Source organism: Mus pahari, chromosome 1, assembly GCF_900095145.1.
Source record: "Mus pahari chromosome 1, PAHARI_EIJ_v1.1, whole genome shotgun sequence".
NCBI lineage: Eukaryota > Metazoa > Chordata > Mammalia > Rodentia > Muridae > Mus > Mus pahari.
The window spans coordinates 18,408,921-18,430,535 of NC_034590.1; the positions used below are offsets into that span (position 1 = coordinate 18,408,921).

General features: G+C 53.9%; 3 protein-coding genes across 3 annotated transcripts in view; 1 reads left to right on the forward strand and 2 right to left on the reverse strand.

Annotated features, from left to right (window-relative positions):
• The first annotated feature begins 192 nt into the window (after nt 1–192).
• On the forward strand, nt 193–8,585 carry Fam83e (family with sequence similarity 83 member E). Its single transcript, XM_021217594.2, has 5 exons — nt 193–1,630; nt 2,557–2,724; nt 2,975–3,099; nt 5,683–6,127; nt 8,352–8,585. The coding sequence occupies exons 1-5, from the start codon at nt 1,154–1,156 to the stop codon at nt 8,583–8,585; spliced, it is 1,449 nt and encodes a 482-aa protein (XP_021073253.1). The 5' UTR covers nt 193–1,153.
• On the reverse strand, nt 4,183–4,886 carry Spaca4 (sperm acrosome associated 4). Its single transcript, XM_021217606.1, has one exon. It carries the CDS (start codon nt 4,650–4,652, stop codon nt 4,269–4,271), a length of 384 nt encoding a protein of 127 aa, XP_021073265.1. The 5' UTR covers nt 4,653–4,886; the 3' UTR covers nt 4,183–4,268.
• Nucleotides 8,586–9,846: 1,261 nt separating the features above from the next.
• Nucleotides 9,847–21,615, reverse strand: part of Sult2b1 (sulfotransferase family 2B member 1) — a 28,606-nt gene continuing 16,837 nt past the window's right edge. The window contains exons 2-7 of the mRNA XM_021190995.2: nt 20,611–20,753; nt 15,553–15,761; nt 14,473–14,599; nt 14,121–14,215; nt 11,099–11,279; nt 9,847–10,075 (exon numbers count right to left, since the gene is read on the reverse strand). Coding sequence (XP_021046654.1) covers nt 9,864–10,075; nt 11,099–11,279; nt 14,121–14,215; nt 14,473–14,599; nt 15,553–15,761; nt 20,611–20,753 — 967 coding nt within the window. The 3' untranslated portion in view covers nt 9,847–9,863. The remainder of the gene's footprint in view (nt 10,076–11,098; nt 11,280–14,120; nt 14,216–14,472; nt 14,600–15,552; nt 15,762–20,610; nt 20,754–21,615) is intronic.

The following is a 21,615-nucleotide window of genomic DNA, read 5'->3' on the forward strand; positions in this document are numbered from 1 at the left end:
CTTCCTCCTAGGATTAGTTTTTCCCAAGACCTTGGTGTTGGGGGATGTGGGGGAAGGCGTGGGAACAGGTGAGGCCCTGCCTCTGCCAGTCTCTGAGCAAGATGCCCAGTAGTCCCTCCCCCTCTGTTTGCACAAGGGGCTGTGTCCTGACAGTTGCTCCCTGTTGGGTGGAGAGCTGCTCAGGAGGAAGTCGGAAGCTCCTGAGCTGGCCTTCAGCCTCCTCCCGTCGGGGCCTGGGGTCTGTAGATGGGGATCTCATCCCAGCTCTTCTGGGTCGCCTGGTGCCAGTTGGCTGGAACCTAGTTCAGGCTTCACAGGTACATGGTTCCTGTCCAGGAAGTAGGGCACAGCCAGGAGACTGAGGCTGGCAAGAGACCCAGGCTAGGTTCTCGATCAGTACTCATGGCTGCTAACGTCTCGGACTGGCTTTGAGGCTCACAGCCAAGGTAGACTTCAGACTTCGATACCTTGAAGATCCTTACTGAAAGAGACTGGCAAGTGTCTGGGGGAGAGTTGGGGGGAGGGGGACGGGATAGTTTCCTTCTCTCCCTGTGACAGGCAGAACTGGGAGATATTAGCCTGTGGGAGGGAGGGTGGTGGGCAAGCAAGTTTCCTCACTCAGAAACTGCCTCTCCTGCCGCCAAGTGCTGAGATTAATCTCCCATGCGGCAATGAAAGGGAGGAAAGAGTGGGTCAGATACCATAGATAAGCCAAAGTGGCAGGCAGTTGAGCCATTGGTTACAAGCAGTAGGGTGACAAGGACAGGCAAGCAATCATTTAACAGAAAATGCTTAGGCTGGTAGCCAGACCTGTCAGGGCAGACAGGTCATCCTGACAGGCCTGGAGCAGCCAAGAGCCACCTAAAGCTGCCGTGCCTCCAAGTCAGAGGGTCCTGCGGTTTGGCAGAGGCAAAATGGGAGCAATGTCTGACTGGCAGGTCGTCGGCAGGCACATGTGATCAGATCCAGGGTGTAAGGGACTCAATCTGTAGGGACTGAGTCAGGGGCAGCTTCAGGGAGCTGTGCAGATGTTTACAGACCTACCCTGGGGGCTTTGGGTGGCTGCATAGTATCACAGGACCCCAGATGGTCCATCTCCAAAAGCTATCTAGACTCTCCAGGACCTGGCCTCCGGAGGCCTTGTGTGGTTTGAATGGCAGCTTCCCAGCTGGCCGCGCTGGAAGGAGAGGAGTTGGGGGCTGGCGAGCCAACCCTGACGACGAAGGCCAGCCCTGCCGTCTTGTACTCTGAGGGCCAGCGGCTGGCCCTCGAAGCCCTGCTGAGCAGTGGCGAGGAGACTTTCTGGGCCTTCGTGCAGCAGGAGAGGCTGCCCCCCTTTCTGAGTGCAGATGAGGCTAAGGCCCTGGCTACGGCTGCTGAAGACTGGCTAGTACCAAGCCAGGAGCCGGGTGCAGCAGGCACGGGAACAGCCATCACCGATGGGGACACGGGCAGCCTGACCTACTGGCCGAGGCAATCTGAGGAGCCAACACCCCTGCTGCGGCTGGGCTGGCCTGAAGACACTGCCTGGAAGGGGATCACCAGGGCGCAACTCTACACCCAGCCACCAGGCGAGGGCCAACCACCCATTAAAGAGTTGGTACACCAGGAAATCCAGGCTGCTCAAAAGGTGGGTGTCCCCGCCTACCTCCCATTCCCCGTGACCAGTACCTAGGCTTTTCCCCAAACCCTCCTGGAATTTGCAATGCTATAAGCGTGCTCCTCTGGACCTGGAGCCCCAGATTTATCCTTTGCCCTTCAGATCTGGAGGCCTCTTACCCACTGATGGAGCTAAGTGGTGACCATTTGTCAGCCAGCCCCTTTCACACCAAATCACACACACCTAGCTTCCTCCAGGAAAGCCCTGGGGGTAGTTCCCTGCCCTGTGCCCCCCCCCCGCCCCTGTCCCACCGAAGCCCTATTCCTTAGGTAGCAATCTTGGGATTTCCGTGACTCCAGTGCCAGGTGGTCTGCACGGGTTAATGTGTGCAGCCTTCCGAGAGTGGAGGTCACGGTGAAACAGGCTCGATGCAGCTGAAGCTCACTGTTCTTAATGACCTGGTTGATGAGTCATGCCACCATAACCGTCTGCCTACAAGGCACACACACACCTTAGTGGCCTTGGCTTCCTGGTCACAGCACCCAGCCCTAACCTGGAGCCGAGGACCTTTGGTATTCTAAAGAACAATCTGTGAGATTAAAGATGAGTTTTTAGCCGGGCGTGGTGGTGCACGCCTTTAATCCCAGCACTTGGGAGGCAGAGGCAGGCGGATTTCTGAGTTTGAGGCCAGCCTGGTCTACAAAGTGAGTTCCAGGACAGCCAGAGAAACCCTGTCTCGAAAAAACAGAAAAAGAGTTTTTAGCATCTGGAAACGGGTCTCCTAGAAGGGAAGCCTGGGTCTCACTCCCTGCAGGGAAGAGTGTGTGTGTGTGTGTGGGGGGGTTCCTGCCACCCCTGAGCAACCCATAGAAGCCAGGTCTTGAAGCCTGTATCTCCAGAGCATCCTACCCCAGGGCCACAGTTCCCCATCCTATGCCTACCCCTTCCCCCACTAGCTGGTGGCTGTAGTTATGGATGTCTTCACCGACCCCGACCTGCTCAGAGACATGGTGGATGCTGCTACACGCCGATGGATTCCTGTCTACTTACTGCTTGACCACCAGCATCTGCCCGCCTTCCTGGCGCTAGCCCAGCAGTTAGGGGTGAACCTGTGGACCACTGAGGTAGGAGCCAGGCCAGAGCCATCTAAATGTCCCTATTCCACAGAGGGGGACATTTCCATGGGTCGCTAGGTCATTGGGGATCCCTGAGATCTGAAACCCATGCCACTGGGGGTGGGAGTTGGGGAGGGGGGCGTGTCCTGTAGGAATCCTTGATCCAGAACTAGTTATCCTCAGGTCTAAGACTTGGTATCAGTGGCCCTGGGAATGCTGGGACAGTATCGATGGCATCATAGAATATGCCCTTTCCCAGAACCTGGATATCCGGACCGTGCAGGGCCACACCTTCCAGAGCCGCAGGCGACGGCAGGTGAGCGGCCATGTGCGGGAGAAGTTCCTGCTGCTGGACGGTGACAGGGTCATCTCGGGATCCTACAGGTGTGTCCCCTCATGACACCCTGTGCTCAGCCCTCCCTCGACATGCTCAGATGGTGGGGGAGGGGTTGTGGTGGGGGAGCATCCTTTCTGGGTCTCTCGGCTCCGCACTCATCTCTACAATGGTTCCACACACTCATCCAGGAGTGAAGGAGGTCTGCCACTTAGGGCTATCTCTGCTGTTGGCCAGGTGAGTGGCCTTGTGAATCCCAACTTGGGAAACTGAGGCTGGGCTCTGAGTGCCAGATAGCTGGATTCAGATCCTAACCCTGCCAGCTTCTCGCTGTGTGACTTCAGGCAACTTACTCTCCTTTCCTGTGCTGCTCTTCATGAGATGACGGGGTTCAGACTGTTGTGGGCTCCCATCCACTCTGCATACCGAGCCTCATTCCTGCCTCCACCCAGCAGATAAGCAGTGGTGTATCCCTTACCCATTCTCAACATCATGACAATCCCAGAATCCTCCAGCCATGGCCAAGTGCCCAGGGTGAAGAGGTGCTGACCAGGAACCACCATTCCGGAAGGGTATGGAAGGCCACACTCAGCAGATTTGTGGCCACAGCTGCCTGTGTTCACCCAGCCAGTGGTGGGAACGTGCATTTCTGACATGTCCCCATGCAGCACCGACACTGACAGTCCTGTTCACCTTTTGTGACCCCGCCTCCATCCCTGAGACATGCTGCTTTGGAGTGACACTATCATCCTGGCATGGCCAGAGGACGGAGCGGTGTAGCCAACACCTGATCTGAGTGTGTCGGAGCTGGATGTGGTGACACACAATAGAAAGAAGATCACAGAGGAGGCCATCCTTAGCTGTGTAGAGAATTTGAGGCCACTCTGGCATACGGGGAACCCTGCCTCAAAAATCATTCCTGCTCACAAAAAAAAAAAGTCCTCTGAAATCCCATCTGATATTATTGATTTTTACCGCATGTCACAAACTCTAAGGTGTAAACTTGAAAAGATGTGCATCCTAGGACCAATGGGGAACAGATGAGCAGTGAGAGCCACGTGATGGCAAGCCAGGGACTTTGCCAGCCCGCCTCCCACGGGTCCTGGAATGGAGGAAGCCAGGGCTACAGGAGGTAGACTGCGCCTCTGGCCATTTAATGGGGGAAAGGGATGAAGGCGGAGGCCCAGGGCACAGCCCTAGGCCCTGCAGTTCTTGTGGATCACGGCCAGTATTGAAGCAGCAGCAACAGGCCCAGGAGCAGCTGCAGACCCACTGACAGGCTGGTAGCCCCTGTGGAAAGGCCAGCGCCCCTATTGCAGAGGTGACCAGAACAGCAGGTGGTGGTGAGGCTGTAGGTGAGGCCCATGTAGCTGATGGGCTCCTCGCGACCACAGCTGGTGGAGTGCACGCAGCCTTTGTTGATGATGGGTCCCACACCCTGGGCTACTCCGTGGCCTATGAAGCAATCTTCGTCATCCCCACAGCGCATGTGTGTGCCCGGGCACCGAGCGGAGTCAGTCAGCTCGCAGAAGACGCAGTCCTTGATGCCTGTCGCACCTGGGCAAAGAACCAACGCCAGAAGCAGTGGCCAGCCAAGGACCATGGTGGCCTGGCGGCGTGGATAGCACCCAAGCCAGGCCGGGGCCTTCCTTGACCTCCTGGATGGCCGAGTGTGACCTCCTGGAACACCTCCTGCCCCTTGTCCTGGCCTTGGGGGTCAGCAATTGGAGTGTCTCGGGTCCTCGATACAACGTGTCCTTTTCAGGAGCTCTTCAGTCCTTGGGTTGGAGATGGGCCAGCACCCCTGCCCACAAGCCTTTGGGCCTTGGAACTCAGTGACCTCACAGATACTCAGGGTTCTTGGATGACTGGGGGTGGGGGAGGGGAGGTAGCCTGGTCCACCACAGGCTGAAGGGACCAGAACCTTCACCCGGCAAGGTAAGGATACTTGAAGGATAATCCCATAACGCCAACTCGTTGGCTTGTCGCCCACGGCAACCTCGCTTTACCGATGGCCCACTGATGCCATAGGGCAGCGCTTGAGCAGACCCCTGTATGCTCAAATTTGCACTGGAGGTGTTAAAGCCATGGTCATGTGACAGAGGACAAGTACCACCCCTGCAGCTGGTGTGCATGACAGATGTGCTTCTTGGATCCTGGTGTACAGTTCGCACACGCTTAGGAGGTGCAACCTTTCTGGTGAACCTGTGGAAATGGTCTTGCAGGCATTAGAAGATCACCCTCATGATAAACTGCGACTCTGAGATGTCCCTCAGTGGGACAGAGCAGAGCCCATGTTTACAGTCATCTAACTTTAGGTGGCCAGTACAACATTTTCCTAGATTTTGTTGTCTGTTTGTTTGTTTTGAGATAGTCTCATGTAGCCGAGGCTTTTCTGGAACAAGGTAGCCAAGTCTGGGCTTGAACTCCCTAATCCTCCTGTCTGGGCCTCCTGAGTGCTAGAGTTACAGGCTTCTATTACCGTGTTGTCTCCAGGTTGGCTGTGTAGATGCTTGTTGTCCTTTTCACCAGGGGATCTGAGTCCTGTGAGGTCATGCCCTAAGTTCACGGGGCCTGGGGACTAGGGTGGCTGCCACCCCGCACAGCTCCTGACTGTCACTTTCCATCCCTAGCTTCACGTGGAGTGACTCACGCCTGCACCGGAGCCTGGTGACCTTGCTCACAGGAGAGATTGCAGATGCCTTCAGCCAGGAGTTCCGTGTCCTGTACGCGGCCTCCAGGCCGCTCCCCGCAGCTCCAGCTCGAAGCCCCTTGTTCAGTCCTCCTGAGGGTCCGCAGCTGCCCCGAAGCCCACACCGCGTGGCCCTGCGCTGTCCTGTGGCTCCCGTGGCCCCATGGCTGTCTGATGGGCCTTTGGCTCAACGCCTAGCTGCCTGTCACATCCTCGAGCAGGACAGACGGGAGACCCCCACCACCACGGGGCCAGCTCTCAGTGACATCTTGAGGAGTGTACAGCGCACCAGGACAGCCAGTGGTCCCCCGACCCGACCCAGCCGCTCCCTATGGGACCTTAGCCGCCTGTCCCAGCTCTCTGGCTCCAGTGATGGTGAAAATGAGGTGAGACCCCCCCCCCATGAGGACTGAGGCACAAAAGCCAAGAGATAGGGGGCCCTGCTGGGACACCAGAAGCACTTGTCATTTTGAAAGAGAGTTGTAGAGCTGAGGCTGGCCTTCAACTGATTCTCCTGCCTCCACGTTCCTTGTAATGGGGTGACAGGCATGCAGCACCATGCCTGACTAAGTTGGTTAAACTTAACCTACCTATTTCACAGATGGGGAAACGGAGGCACCTGAGAGGGATTGGAACTTAGCTCTGACTATTTCCCCAAAGGACTTGTTGACATCCTACATCTGACTGTCCTGAGGGTGTTGGGGAAATGGAGGGGGTTGGGGGGAACTGAGAATCCCTCTGCAGTTGTACGTAGAGTGAGGGTGGTGGCTGGGCCCAGTTTAGCTGTTGGATAGTCCTGGGGCAGAAATGGCTGTCTGTGAGCCTCAGTTTCTCTCTGTGTGAGTCATGTTGTTGCATGAGAAGAAGCAGAGCCACATGGGAGAGGCAAGTAGCCTCAGTCAGGATGCAGGCCGAGGGAGTTACATCCCTCAGTGAGCTAACCCTTTCTGGCCTCAGCTTCCCAATCCATTCCCTGGTAACTGGAGCAGAATCATTTCTGTCAGTTTTGTCAAGGAAGTTAGACCTAAAGAAAAAGGAGGGGGCTGGTGAGATGGCTCAGTGGTTAAGAGCACCAACTGCTCTTCCAAAGGTCCTGAGTTCAAATCCCAGTCAACCATATGGTGGTTCACAACCATCCGTAACGAAATCTGACGCCCTCTTCTGGAGTGTCTGTGTACTTACATATAATAAATAAATAAATCTTAAAAAAAAAAAAAAAAAAAAAAAAGAAAGAAAGTGGAGTGGAGTGGCCAGGTCAAGGTCCTCGCCTCGCCTCCATCTGGGGTGCTCCTCCCTTGGCAAATATTTGTCCCCTGGATGGCCACAGCTGCTTCCTGCTCTTCTCCAGCTTCCACGGAAGAGGAAAGGCATCCCGTGTGGGTCTGGGGTTCCAGGCTTCCCACTTATGTCCCCCAGGCTCTGGAAGCTTCCCTTCATCTTCCTGTTCTCCTCTACTGGCATCTCTCCCTCCTCTCTCTACCTGTCACCTCTCCTCCCCTTCCTATTTCTTCCCCTCCCCACTCTTCCATCTCCTTCCAATCTACCTTCCCTTACCTCCTCTCTTCCATTTCCAACTCCTCCTCCCTCCTCCACCTCTAGCTCCTCCCCCTCCATCTCTAACTCTTCCCCCTCCCCTCTAACTCCTCCCTCCTCCACCTCTAGCTCCCCCCTCCTCCACCTCTAACTCCTCCCTCCTCCACCTCTAGCTCCTCCCCCTCCATCTCTAACTCCTCCCCCTCCCCTCTAACTCCTCCCTCCTCCACCTCTAGCTCCTCCCCTCCATCTCTAACTCCTCCCCCTCCCCTCTAGCTCCTCCCTCCTCCACCTCTATCTCCTCCCTCCTCCACCTCTAACTCCTATGTCTCTCCCTCCAAATCCCCTCCTTCCCCTCCCATCTTACTCTCTCTTACTTCTTCCTTGTCTCTCGCCCTTTGTCCCCTTTCCCCTGTCTCTGGGCCCCATTCTCTCCTCCTCTTGTATATGTGTGTCCCTGTGTATGTAGGAGTGTTCGCTGATGTGTGCCTGTTGAGGTCAGATGTCAGTCCCGGGGTCTTTCTGTGGCTTTCCACCTTACCTTTTAAGACATGTCTCTCGCTGTTCTTGGAGCTGGCTGTTGCTGGTAGCCTGGCTGCCAGGGAACCTCGGAGCCTCGGGATCTATCGGTCCCTGTCTTACAGCACTAAGGTTACAGATTCTTTTTTGTTGTTGTTTTTTTCTTTTTTCGAGACAGGTTTTCTCCGTGTAGCCCTGGCTGTCCTGGAACTCACTCTGTAGACCAGGCTGGCCTCGATCTCAGAACTCAGAAATCCGCCTGCCTCTGCCTCTGCCTCTCCTCTGCTGGGATTAAAGGCGTGCGCCACCACGCCCGGCTAAGGTTACAGATTCTTATTGATGGTCTCAACATTCTTTCCTCCTTATTTTGAGATGGGGTTTTATGTGGTCCTGGCTGGTCTTAAGCTTCTGATCCTCCTGCCTCCGTGCCACCTCCTCAGTGTCCATCCTGACTGGTCTATATCGTGCTGAGGTTCAACCCCAAGACCTTTAGCATGTGACACTAGCATCCCACCGGCTCAGCCTCAGTAACTACTCACTTTTTTTTTTTCTTCACAGTCCAAGAAGTCCTGGGTCTCCAAGGACACCCCAGCCAGGGCCCTGATGAGGCAGCGGGGTGCTGGAGGTGGGCCCAGAGCTGAGATGGATTCCCGGTCACAGCCCTGGGGTAGCCCCCTCCCCTCGATTCCAGCCCGCCGCCTGCATTACCTATCCCCAGCCCAGAGGCGATTGGGGGACAATGCTACCACATCAGACTGGGCCTCTGGCTCAGGCTCTGGACGCAGACGCTGACAGGAACCCTGGCCAGATGTGGCTGGCCAGCCATGGGTCTGGTTTAGAGCCCCAACCAGACACTGGCTGTATCTTAGGCCTCTGGTCTTGGCAGCAGAAGGGATTGGTCTTAATTGCTCTAGAACTGGGTGAGCTCACCAGAGCTAAGGGCTCGGTGTTGCCATCTGGGAAATGGGCAGAGAGGTTCAGAGCAGCTGACAGGACTGCTGCAGGGACAGGCTCAGCTGCCTCACCATGTACTGTATAAAGAGATAGTGGGGTAACCCCACGACAGAGAAGACACAGGTAAACATGAGTCCAGGAGAGGAGAATTATGGGGGTAGAGGTTAAGGGCGGGGTGGTGGGCAAAGCCGAAAAAAACAGTCTGGAAAGCACTGGGGTGGGTTGGAGCGATGGCTCAGCGGGTAAGAGCACTGACTGCTCTTCCGAAAGTCCTGAGTTCAAATCCCAGCAGCCACATGGTGGCTCACAACCACCCTTAATGAGATTGGACTCCTCTTCTGGTGAGTCTGAAGTTAGCTACAATGTTTTTGTTTTTGTTTTGTTTTGTTTTGTTTTGTTTTTTGTTGTTGTTGTTTTGAGACAGTTCCAGGCTGTCCTGGAACTCACTTTGTAGACCAGGCTGGCCTCGAACTCAGAAATCCACCTGCCTCTGCCTCCCAAGTGCTGGGATTAAAGGTGTGCGCCACCATGCCTGGCTTAGCTACAATGTTAATAAATAAATCTTTAAAAAAAGAAGAAAGAAGGAAAATACAGGGGAGACACTGGACTATGTCTGGAGTTTTCTGTGGGAGCTAAGGGAGGGCTTCAGAGTGTGTCCCTGTATTTCTACTGGGATTAAACTCCAACAGCACAGACATGCATCTCCACAGACTTCCTGCCCCACCCCCTCTCACTCCAGAGTCCAGCCTCCAGCACCCCCCCCCCCAATTCTCCTTCAGACTCAGGGTTCCCCTCAGGTCTAGGGGTCCGGGCCTGTGGGACAGTGGAGCTGGCATCCTGCTGACTTCAAGCTCAGTGCTGGGCTCCCCAGCCCCTTGTGTGTGGTTTTTGCTATGATACCGTCATGGAGGAGCCCAGGCTAGATGTGAACATGCAATCCCAACTGCCTCCACCTCCCAAGCATGGGGTGACTCACGAGTCGCACTGTCGTCTGCAGCACGCATGCCTCCTGTCTGTGTGGTGTGCGGCTGGCTGCTCTGCCTGCCTGCACCCCCTGCTTACCGCCCCCCCCCCCGGAAAGTCAGCACAGAGGAGGGAGTGGTTGGAGCGACAAGTTTATTGTGAGGATCCTGAGTTGGGGTCATCAGAGGCTGGGCTGGGGCTGGGGCTGGGGCTGGGCTCAGGGCCAGGCTGGCCATCAGGGCTGCTGTCCTCTTCGGACGTGTCCCAGGGGAACCTCTGCATCCCGTTCATTTGCTCTCGGTAAACACGGTCAAAAGCCTCACTCTGGGCCATAGTGAAGTGGTTCTTCCAGTCGCCACTGATCCCTGGAGGGGACAGAGGAAGAGAACAGTAAGGAGCTATTGGGGGTACCCCCTTGCTCCCCTCTCAGCCTTGTTGGATATCCCCTTAGCCTCCCTCACCACGACCAACCACGCCGCCTGTGCCAGCTGGCCAGAGCCTCCTATGCGTACTGCTTTTTTCCCCCTTACACCTAGGTGACCTTTGACCTCTGACCTCCCAGATATCATCTCAGAACTCACCTCCCTCTTGGCACCCAAACACCCCTTTGGCAACCTGCATCACTTCCTGTGGGGCATGTCTCTGCCAGCACGAGGCTCTCTCGTCCTCGTTCCCCTCAGATACCCAACATGGCCTCAACATTCTTCCTCAACTTGACGGCTGGTCCACCCCAGCCAGGCGATCTAGAGGCTTCACACGAAATGGACCTGACAGCCAGCGAGCTGTCTCAGCCAGGCATCCCACAAGCACGCCCCTCAGGTCGCCGTGACTACTAGGGGTCCACCTCTTGCCCGCGTGGAGAATGCTCTTTAGAATAGCTTGTTAGATTTTAGTTACATGCTGTGTCACCTCTTGTGAGCTCAACCCAGGATCCTCACAATAAACTTGTCACTCCAATCACTCCCCCCTGAAGGATTCCCAAGTCTTGGAATTTAGAGCATGAAATCACACGGCAGAGGGATCTGGGAAGGAGGGAGATTGACCTGGATCCTGCGGGGATCCTGGGCTCTAACAGCTCTGTTTTGTCTCGAGACAGACACTCTAGCATCGCAGGCTGACCGAGTCTAGCTGGTTTGAGAGGCAAGCACCACCACACTGAATTACTCTGCTCTGGGTGTTAACTAATAAGAAGGTTCCTGGGGACTTTGGCCCCACTTCATTCCAGGGAGAGGCCCAGACGGAGGCAGGTCGGTTGGCGGTTGGCAGGTAGTGCCAGACCTCCTGTTGAGAGTGAAGGCAAGTCCCCGGTGGTCCTCACATTCCACAGGCCTTCTGGGAAAATGGAGGCCCAGAAGGCCATACAGTTGGCTAGAAGCACACAGGGGTACCTTTGCGCAGGAACTCCCCCTGGCGGTGGTCCAGCAGGCTGGCCGGCAAAAGCGAGTAGTTGGACATGGTGTTGGCCTTCATGGCAGCAAAGGCTGAGTGGGCCACCACGGAGCTCAGGGCCTCCTCACCCAGTGGCCGACCCAGGAACTCACAGACGCGTTGCACGGAGCCTCGCAGGTCCTGGGGTAGGGAGAGGTGGCGTCAGTGGAGTGGGGACCACTTTGTTTGGCCTGGAGTGGTTCCTGACTCTCTAGCCTCCGTTTCCCCATCTCCCTGTTCTCCAGGGTTCTAGAAGGTTCTGAAGGAGGTGGGGAGGGGGAGTGTAGGTTGACAGAAATCAGCTCAGCAACTTACAGAGAGTGGCTGCTGTGTGTTGAAAGCAGTCTCTCTGGGTGGGGCTACTCCGCTGCTCCCTGCTTGCCCAGTGCTGGTCTCTGGAGCCTTGCCTGTCTGCCTCAGCCCAGACACCAGTCTGCCGCCATCCTCGTCCTTCCTGCCTGCCCGTCTTCTTGTGCACGTCCCCATCTCTGTGTCCCCTACATCCCCACCCTGGTCCACCAGACAGACATCCTCTCCCTCGCCAGCCCTCACCTCTGGAGCCCCTTCCCCAGCCTGTCTGCCTCGGGCCTCCTTCCCGCTCGGTTCCAGTGATCCAGTGGCTTCCCAGGACACAGGACAGAGCCTCCTCCCCCCAAACCCGGCTTTCAGGAGTGGCGTGGGGTGAACCCCTTCTTCCCACACCACTGTTCCCACACTTTTCTCCTTCGGGATCTTGGCACACGATTTCTCGATTTGCCCTTTGTCACTGATAAACTCAATTGGTGCTTTCCTCACACTTGGCTCTTGTCTCTGGGTCTAAGCCCTCATTCACACTTGTGCTTTGGAAGAAACGACACACCCACAGAGGTCTAGCGATAGCGAGGTACTTGGGCAAAGCCTAATAACCTCGAAGCTCAGACCCAGCCCCCTGAGCCCCGCAGGTCCCCTCAACCTCACGGCATCCGTGGCATCGAGCGCCCTGCATGGCTGGTCACGGCTCAGCCCCACAGCCTGCCTTTCCAGGACATCCCTGCTTTCATAACCCTTTATTCTCTGAGCCGCCGGCCTGTCCTAGAAACACGTGTGGGCGGTGCCTCACACCCCAGGAGTGGCCCAGAAGCCGTGCTAGGTTCCATGGCCCAGTTTTTGGAGACTTGGAGATAATGTATGGGGGGAGACATGGTGCTGAAGCCTTTTCCAGAACTTGCCAGCAGAAGAAAGGCACCAGGAAAGACTATGTGGCTGCAGGGAATTGCTGTGTGTCTTAGGCAAACACCCAGCCACTCTAGAGCACTAAAGGTCCACTTTCCTCCCCTGAACACTGCTGATAACTTACCAGGGTAAACCTAAAAAAAAATTGCAATTTTCACAGCTCACAATGGGTGAGCTGTTGCCATATAAATATATATTGTTACATTCATGTGTGTGTGTGTGTGTGTGTGTGTGTGTGTGTGTGTGTGGAGGGGTCAGAAGACAACCAGCAGGGGTCACAGTTCCCTCCTTCCACACTTGAGGATCGAACTCAGGTTGTCTGGCTTGTGACTGGCAAGTGACTTTTTCCTTTGAGTCAACATTTAAAAATATATATATATTATGCGTATGAGTGTTTTACCTGATGGTATGTATGTGTACCATGAGGGCTACAGAGACCAGAAAAGCTCACGCAATCCCCAGAAACCGGAGGTGCAGGCAACTGTGAGCCACTGTGCAGGGGCTGGGAACCCACCCAGTCCAGTCTGCGACAGCAGTCACTGCTCCTGCCCACTGAGCCCTCTTGGCTTGGCTTTCCTTTTATTGTTTGGGTTTTAGTTGTTGCTTTTTGTTTTATCTTGTTTGGTTTTGAGGCAGGGGCTCACTATATAGCTCTGGCTGGCCATGAACATGCCTGCCACCCACTTCTGCCTGCCTCTGGTGGGCCTCCGGTCCCCTCCCTCCCCGCTTCTGGGAACAGCTGCCTGCAGGTCCCCACTGGTATTTAGCAGCAGGTGGCGGGCATTGGCACTCTCTCATTGTAACCAGTCTGATTTGCCCTGATGCAGACCCTAGCTAGTCATTCCCTCTGAGATGAGGCTGGGTCCGACTTAGTGTGGGCACAGGGCACAGGGCCAGGCACAGGCGTCATGGCTCTGCTCAGGGCCGCCCTCTTCACAGTTCTGAGGAGGAGATTCCCTATGCACTGAGAATCTAAGGTGGTGACTGGTTTGTAATTCTAAGACCACAAAATGCATCTCCAGAAGCCAGACCTGCTGACAAAAGCCTGTCACCTCGGTCACCAGACTGCGGGAGGGTTGACAGTTCAGGGAGACATAGTAAGACCCTGACATAACAAATGAGGACCAGGAATGGAGAACTCTTGCCTAGAATCTCCCAGGGAGGACCTGGGGAGGACTCCATTTGCAGAGCACTTGCCTAATGTGAGTTCAGTTCCTCAAACTATGGAGGGACTGTGATACCAGCACTTGGGCACCTGGGAGGCTGAGCCAGGGAGATGGGCTCGGAGCACAGCACACTTGAGACAGTGCTTGGTTAGCATTCAGGGAGGCTGGGGTCTGATCCCAAGCACTGTGTAAACCAGACACGGGGGCAAACTCCTGTAATCTCAGGAGCTAGAAACAGGAGCATTACAAGTTCAAGGTCATTTTCAGATACTTGGGCTGCATGAACCTTAGTGATAGAAGAGAGGAGAGAGGAAGGAGGTAGAGGAGGGGGAAGAGGAGGAGGAGGAGGAGGAGGAGGAGGCTTCCCTGGGGCCTTTGCACTGGCTGTTCTGTCTGCAGACTCGCCTGGCTGCTTGCTTTCCTGTTTCCGTCTTCCCATCTGATCTCGAGTGGATTTGCTCCATCCGCCTCTTTTCGCCCCCTTCCCTATCCCCAGCCCCCCCCCAGAAGTTTTGTTTCTCCGCTACATGGACTGGTAGGATGTTGGCAGGGGTCTAGGAGCATGTGGTGAGGGAGGAGGGCCAAGGGCAGACACCAGACGAACCTGCTGCAGCTCCTCATAGGTGATAAACAGGAAGTTCTCTTGGTTCTGCATCCGGATCCAGCCCTTGATGTGGTCGAACCAGGAGCCAAACTGCACTGCAGGCAATGGAGGGTGTGTGAGGGCCACATGGCTCCCAGGACCAGGCCACTCTATCCTGGAGCCTTTCAGCCAGGCTTAGAGACCCATCCTAGCCAGCTCCTGTCTGTGCAGTCCACCACTGTACCGCCCATCCCAGAGCAGAGAAGGGACCACATCTCTGCTCTTCTGCCTCTTGGTGTCTGTCTCTCCTGTCTCTGCATGCATCTCTGCTGGCCTCCATCTCTCCCCATCTCTGTTTCTTCCTGGTCCTCACCTTCTCCTTTGAGGAAATTTTGAAGGAACTGGTCAGGTGTACCAGGGTCCTTTAATTGCCCAGCAATCTTAGAATAATAATAGAGGGAGACGACGACGTCCCGGGGGTTCCGGCCCACGTAAATCACCTGTATGCAGACAGAGGGGAACGGAGAAGATGTCAGGTACAGTAGGACCCTGCCCATGAAGGTCTGCTTTGTCCCCCTTTTCTGACTCTGCAGGCAGAACACACTCTTTTGTTTTGTTTGATTCTTTTTAAACATTGCTATGTTATCCCAGGCTGGCCTTGAACTTGCTACTTAGTCAAATAGGATCTTCTTGCTTCTACCTCCTGAGTACTCAGATTGCACATGTGTGTCAACCTGGCGGTGGTGGTGGAGCACACCTTTAATCCCAACACTCAGAAGGCAGAGGCAGGGGGATCTCTGGGAGTTCGAGGCCAGTCTGGCCTACAAATCGAGTTCCAGGACAGCCAGAGCTAAACAGAGAAACCCTGTCTTGAAAAAAACAAGAAAACAAAAACCAACAAAACAACAAACAAACAAAAAAACTCAACCCAACCTAACCAACCAACCAACCAGACAGACAGACAGACAACCACGCAGCACTGGGATGCAGCCTGGGGCTTTGCATACTAGCCCATTGTCCTATCAACTTAGCAGCTGGCTTCCCTAGTCCCTCTAGCAATTTTTTGGTTTTGTTTTCTTTTGCTTTTTTTGGTTTTTTGAAACAGGGTTTCTCTGTGTAGCCCTGGCTGTCCTGGAACTCACTCTGTAAACCAGGCTGGCCTCGAACTCAGAAATCTGCCTGCCTCTGCCTCCCAAGAGTGCTGAGATTAAAGGCATGTGCTACCAGTGCTAGGCTTTGTTTGTCTGTTTGTCTGTTCATTTGTTTGACAGGGTGTTGTTTTGTAGCCTAGGATGACCTGGAAATCATGGCCACTCTCCTGCTTCAGCTTTTCAAGTACTGGAGTGACAGGCACACAAGACCACGCCTAGAGTCGACTCCCTTTTAAAAGGTGGGCTACCAAGGAAGGCTGCATGTCAATCAATCAGATCCACCCACAGCCCACCCACCTCACCTTAGCCTTGGAGCTGAAGAAGGCCTTAGTGAAGAGTTCAATAGGGAGGTGGGAGCTCATGATTCGGGGGCTGGGCCGGTCTAAAAAATTGAAGGCGCTTATAATGGTCTCACACCAGGGCGCGCGTTGCCAGATGGGCTCCGATCGGATCCATGAGGGATCCCCATCTTTCAGGATTAAGCAGACGATTTCAATCATCCAGTTGGTACCTACAAAGAGAACATGAAGGTTAACTGGGAGTAAAAAGGGGGCGGGGAGGGGGGGCGGGGGGGGCGGGGGAAGCTTTGGGACTAGAATCATAGTTCCCAAGTCAGCACTGTGCTCAGAGCCATAGGAAAGCAGGACCCGAGGCAGAGGACACACCAGGTGTGGTGGTACATGGGTGTCATTCCAGCACACTGGAGGCCACGGCAAGAGGACCACTATGAATTTAAGGCCTGTCTGAATTACAGTTTGAAACTCTGTCTCAGAAACCAAAACCAAAACCAAAACCAAACAAACGTCATGGGTGTGGTGGTTGAATAAGAAAGGTTCCCATATGCCGGGCAGTGGTGGCGCACGCCTTTAATCCTAGCACTTGGGAGGCAGAGGCAGGTGGATTTCTGAGTTCGAGGCCAGCCTGGTCTACAGAGTGAGTTCCAGGACAGCCAGGGCTACACAGAGAAACCCTGTCTCGAAAAACCAAAAAAAAAAAAAAAAAAAGACCATCAAGATGGCACAGAGGTTGAAGACACTTGCTACCAAGCCTGACGACCTTGGTCCTAGGAGTCACATAGAGCAAGGAGAGAACCAACTCCCTCTGAGCTGCACATGCTCTGTGGCATGCACACGCACACGCGCGCGCACACATGCACGTGCACGCACAGGTACCTCACACACTGTGGCGGGGGGAGACTATGTTCTGGCCCTTTTCTGGCCTCTGCAGGCAATGTGCACAAATAATGCACAGGCATACATGCCAGTAAAACACCCATATGCATAAATAGCACTGGGAGAACTATGAGTCTGTTCCCCAGTGCTGGCTGCTCGTGGGGCCCCTGGGCATGCTCAGACTGGACACTGCTGTATCAGCTCTGTGTATTACCTATCACTTATCTCTGCTCATCTGCACGACAGCCTGCAGCTCAACAATGGTGGTAACCCCCCATTCACATCACAGGGCCCCAAAGACTCTGTAATGCAGCCACATAAACCACCTTTTGTAATGGACGACTTTGGAATTTTGGTTTGCTAAAACACACACACACACACACACACACACACACACACACACACACACACACAAGAATATGGTTTTGTCTTAATCCCAGGTGTGGGGTACGGGGCTGCTTCTCAGCAGCTGACTATGATTTGCCTTGTGCTTTAGCAGGGGTGCGATTTTGCCTGCTGCAGATAGTTTCTGAGATAAGTGACATCTGGAATTCTGGGGACTGTATAGAGGGAATATAAATCCTAGGCCCCTGAGGGGCAGGTTGGGTTGTTGGTTGTTAGCCGTGGTTTGTTAAGTAGTCATGCAACAATAAGAAACAAAAAGAACGTGGGTACCCTGATGGCAAAGACCTGACTTGCCCCAGGAATGCCACACATCGGCAGGAAGCAATCTGACAACAATGACCCCTTTCTGGCCCTTGACTTTATTAGGGACCTCTCTCCATTCTTCTCTATCGTTTTTTCTCTCCTATCTAGTATCAGGGGGTTGAAAGAGTAGAAGAAAAGGGGTGGAGAAGGGTGGGAGAAAGAACCCACAAACTAGCAGAAGACAGGCTACAGCCTTTGAAGGCGTTGACTTCATATCTGCGTGGCTGGTACCTGCATGCTTTTGTAAGATTTGCCCCGTTCTGAATGAGTGAGGGTCAGAGGGAAACACTGTATCTTCTAGAACTCTCCACTTTCTTTTTACAGTAAGGGTCTCCTAGTGAACACGGACCTTACCATTTCTGCTAAACCGACTGGCCATAGAGCCTCCAAGATCTGTTTGTCTCTACCCCCAGTCCTGGGGTGACAGGCACAAGCTGTCCACCATGGCTCTTTTGTGAGTTTAGGAACTCAAATTCAAATTGTAGGCTGAGCCAGCAAGTCCATTTCCCTGGTAAGACATTTAATTGCCCTTATTTAGTTATTTTTGTTATTATTGTTGTTTTCAGGACAGGGTCTTACTATAGCTCTGATTGTCCCAGAACTCACTATGCAAACCAGGCTGACCTCAAATTCATAGAGATCTGCCTGCCTCTGCCTCCTGGACGCTGGGATTAAAGGTGGTATGCCTGGCCAATTATGTTTGTGTTTTTTGTTTGCTTTGTTTTGTCTTTTATCTGTCTGTTTGTAGTAAAATGAATTGAGTTGAAAGTTTCAAAAATGTAAGGCAGGGGCTCAACTACTGAGCCACACCCCAGGCCCCCACTGGGGGACTCTAGGCAGGGGTCTGTACTGCTGAACTACATCTTATTTCTTTTGACTTTCTTTGTCATGAATCACATTTAGATCACATTAAGCAGCTGGGCCCATATCTTTAATCCCAGCAGGCAGATCTCTATGAGTTCAAGGCCAGCCTGGTCTATAGAACTGAGTTCCAGGACAGCCTGGGCTACACTCAGAGAAACCCTGTCTCAAAAAACCTCCACCGCCAACATATTCACTCTGCCAGGCTGGCCTTAGGGCTCCTCCTTCCTCAGACTCTGGCCTAGCAAGGACAGCAGGCCTGTGTCACTGTCTTGGGTCTGAATCTCTTGAATCCTCCTTTCTGCAAAGGAGCTGGAGTCAGAGGCTGTCTCAGTGGCCTTCCGGCTCTCGCTCTCCCTAGCTCTAGCTACCTTTGACCAGGAGAGGGCGCCAGAGGAATATAATTGTCCTACACTGTTAGCAGAGACACGTGTCACCACTAGTGATCTGTGAGCTTTTTTTTTCTTTTGAAGATTTAGTTATTTAATTATTTTACGTATATGAGTACACTGTACAGATGGTTGTGAGCCTTCATGTGGTTGTGGGAAATTGAATTCAGGACCATGCTCACTCAGGCCCTATTATTAATAAATATACTGTTGCTGTCTTCACACACACACCAGAAGAGAGCATCAGATCTCATTACAGGTGGTTGTGAGCCACCATGTGGTTGCTGGGATTTGAACTCTGGACCTTCAGAAGAGCAGTCAGAAGAGCTCTTACCTGCTGAGCCATCTTGCCAGCCTGATCTGTGAGCCTTTTAGCGGATAAACAATGTTAGCCTTTTAGCCCTCCACCAGGATTTCTCAGTACCTCTCCAGTCAAGCTGAATCTGGAGACAGGAGCAAGGAAGTCCCGCTCCTCAATCCATGGCTGCATGTGCGTGCATGTGTGTGTGTGTGTGTGTGTGTGTGTGTGTGATTTTTCCCTGCAGAGGGTGGGGGTCACTCCTGTGCCAGCTGCCTCTCTATGCTCTTGAAACCCTGTACTGGGGACCTCATCATTTTAACTATTTTGAGTTCCAGGTTGAGTTGGCAACATTTAAAGGCAACCATGTTGTTTTGCAATAGACCCCCCAAAAGCTTGTCCCTTTTCCAACAGAAACTGTAATCCTTAAACAAGTGCCCTCATTTCTCACCTCAGGCAGGCTGCACGCCCCACCCGCCCCACCCACCCCACCCCCACCTCACTCCCACTACCCTCCCTAGCTGCTTTTCCCGCCAAGCATGGCTGTTTTAAGGGCCCAATGTAATTCCTTTTGTGTCTGGCTCATTTCTTTCAGCATGATGTCTATAAGGCTCACACTTGCACTCGGTAGGGTGAGTTAGGGTTCCGAGACAGGGTTTCTCTGTGTAGCCCTGGCTGTCCTGGAGCTCACTCTGTAGACCAGGCTGGCCTCGAACCCAGTCTGTAACTGAGGATGACCTTTAACTCCTGACCCTTTTGCTTCCCCCTCCAACATGCTGGGATTACAGATGTGTACTGTGTAGCCAGCCCTTCTAGTTAGTTAGCCTCAGCTGCCAACACAGCCCGGAATTAACCGGAATCTCAGCTGCAGGGGGTTGACTCCATTGGTCTGAGGACATGTTTGTGATGGATTGTCTTCTTATATTATTGTTTATTTGTTTAACTAGGGTTAACTATTTACTATTTGTCTCCCCATGTAGCCCTGGCTGGCCTGGAATTTGCTCTGCAGACCAGGCTGGCCTCGAACTCACCTGCCCCTGCCCTCTTGGTGCTGAGATTAAAGACATATGCTGCCCCGGGCACATGCTTGATAGTTAATTGTAGACAAGCTCCCAGCCCACTCAGGGCAGTGCTCCTCCTGGGCAGGGGCCTGGGGTTTATAGAGTTAGCTGAGCAAGCTCTAGGGAGCAAGACAGTCACAACAGGATCCTGTGTGAGTTCTGCTCCAGTTCCTGACTGTGGTCCTGCCTGGCCCGACTTCCTCTGTGATAGGCTGTGGCCTGGAAGTGTAAGCCACACAGGGCCTGTCTTCCTTCGGGTTGCTTTTGGTCAGGTGGTGGGATGCAGCAACAAAGAGAGAAGCAGAATGCTCGCTGGCTTTCCTTAGCTGTGAAGATCGTGGAGTAGCCTTCATGCGAATTCAAACGTAACGAGGGATATCCTCCACAGACACGCGAGGCTCAGAGAACAAGCAACGGCCGGGGCAGACAGAGCACTCAGAGGCTCAGAGCGAGCCAGATAAGCCTTCCAGTGTGCAAGCCCAGGGTTTACCCAGGGACACTGTGCCCGGCAGCACACGCCTGCCATCCCAGAACCCGAGACACTGAGGCAGCAGGACCAGAGGTTCACTCAAGGCCAGCCTGGGCTACATGAAAACCTTTCTCAACGAAAATGAACAAATTACCCACCAAACCACACGTGGCTGGTGGCACTCAGTGCTGTGAAGGCTTGGGAGACAGGGAAGGGCTGGGGACACTATGGCAGCCCTAGAGGGGAGGGGACATTAGCAAGGCCTTCAGAGATTCCCTGGAGCAGGGTGGGCAGTGCAAAGAAAGCTACCTCCAGCAGAGGACAAGCTGCCAGGTCCTGCAAAGCAGGCTCCTCCCTTCCCTCCTCCCTTCCTCCCCGAGCCCAGACTAGCACTAATGGTACCTGATTTGGGGTAGGTGACAATGAAGATGTCGTCATCCCGCACGTTGCTAGTGTTCTCGGCCAGACTGAGGCTCTCGGGTGAGTACATGCCGACTGGAAAGGGGACTCCTTTGTACCTGAAGTATTCGCCCTGAAACTTCCGGCTGAAAGAGGGGAAAGGCACGTATGAAGACGAGCAAGGAGGCAGGCAAGAGTCGCAGGGCCCTCCACTCACACCCCAGTGAGGAGTGTCCTTTCTCTGAGCCTTGGGTGTTCACCCGAGGAGCAGATCCGCTTCAACTCCACCACAGCAGTCCGGTGACGTCATGTTATCGTCCCCACACTATGGGTATAGAAAGCTGAGCGTAGAGTGCAGGAGTGACTCGCCCAAAGCCACGCAACTGGTAGGAGGAAGGGTACTTCATGTCTGCAAAAATGGAGCTAAGTGTTCTTCTTATGTCTGTTCCACATCCCAACCCTGGAGGGCGACACCACATCATCAGGCCACTTTCCGAACGAGGAACCGAAGCCAAAGGTGGCAGGTGCCCCGCCAACGCTGCACGCTGCAGAGCCCATGTGAGAACCCACGATGACTCACTGAGAAGCTAAAACGATCTAGCTGTTTGTCCCAAAGCCATGACGCATTTACGCAGCCACGAAACCGAGTTTCCAAAGAGAAGACGGAACCTAGACCTTTCAGAATGGTGCAAGAAGTGTCCCACTACCGAGCCACGCCCCAGCCCCTCACTGGGGGATTCTAGGCAGGGGCTTGACCACTGAGCCACGCCCACAGCCCTCTATTAATTTCTTGGAGACGGAGTCTCATTAACCTGTTCTGGCTGGTCTTGAACTTTTGATTCTTGTGTGTCAGCCTCCTAAGTAACTAGGATGGCAGATTTGGGTCACCAGGCTCATCTGGGACACATATTTTATCTAGTGATTTTTTTTTTTTTTTTTTTTGTAGTGACGGAGCTTGAGCCTCGATGCTGACACATTAGCCATCACCCTGCCACCACCATGCTACAA

Coding starts and splice junctions, on each gene's coding strand:
- Fam83e (XM_021217594.2), top strand. CDS start 1,154: ATGGCAGCTTCCCAGCTGGCCGCGCTGGAAGGAGAGGAGTTGGGGGCT. Junction 1,631..2,556: donor AAATCCAGGCTGCTCAAAAG/GTGGGTGTCCCC, acceptor TTCCCCCACTAG/CTGGTGGCTGTAGTTATGGA. Junction 3,100..5,682: donor GTCATCTCGGGATCCTACAG/GTGTGTCCCCTC, acceptor TTCCATCCCTAG/CTTCACGTGGAGTGACTCAC.
- Spaca4 (XM_021217606.1), bottom strand. CDS start 4,652: ATGGTCCTTGGCTGGCCACTGCTTCTGGCGTTGGTTCTTTGCCCAGGT.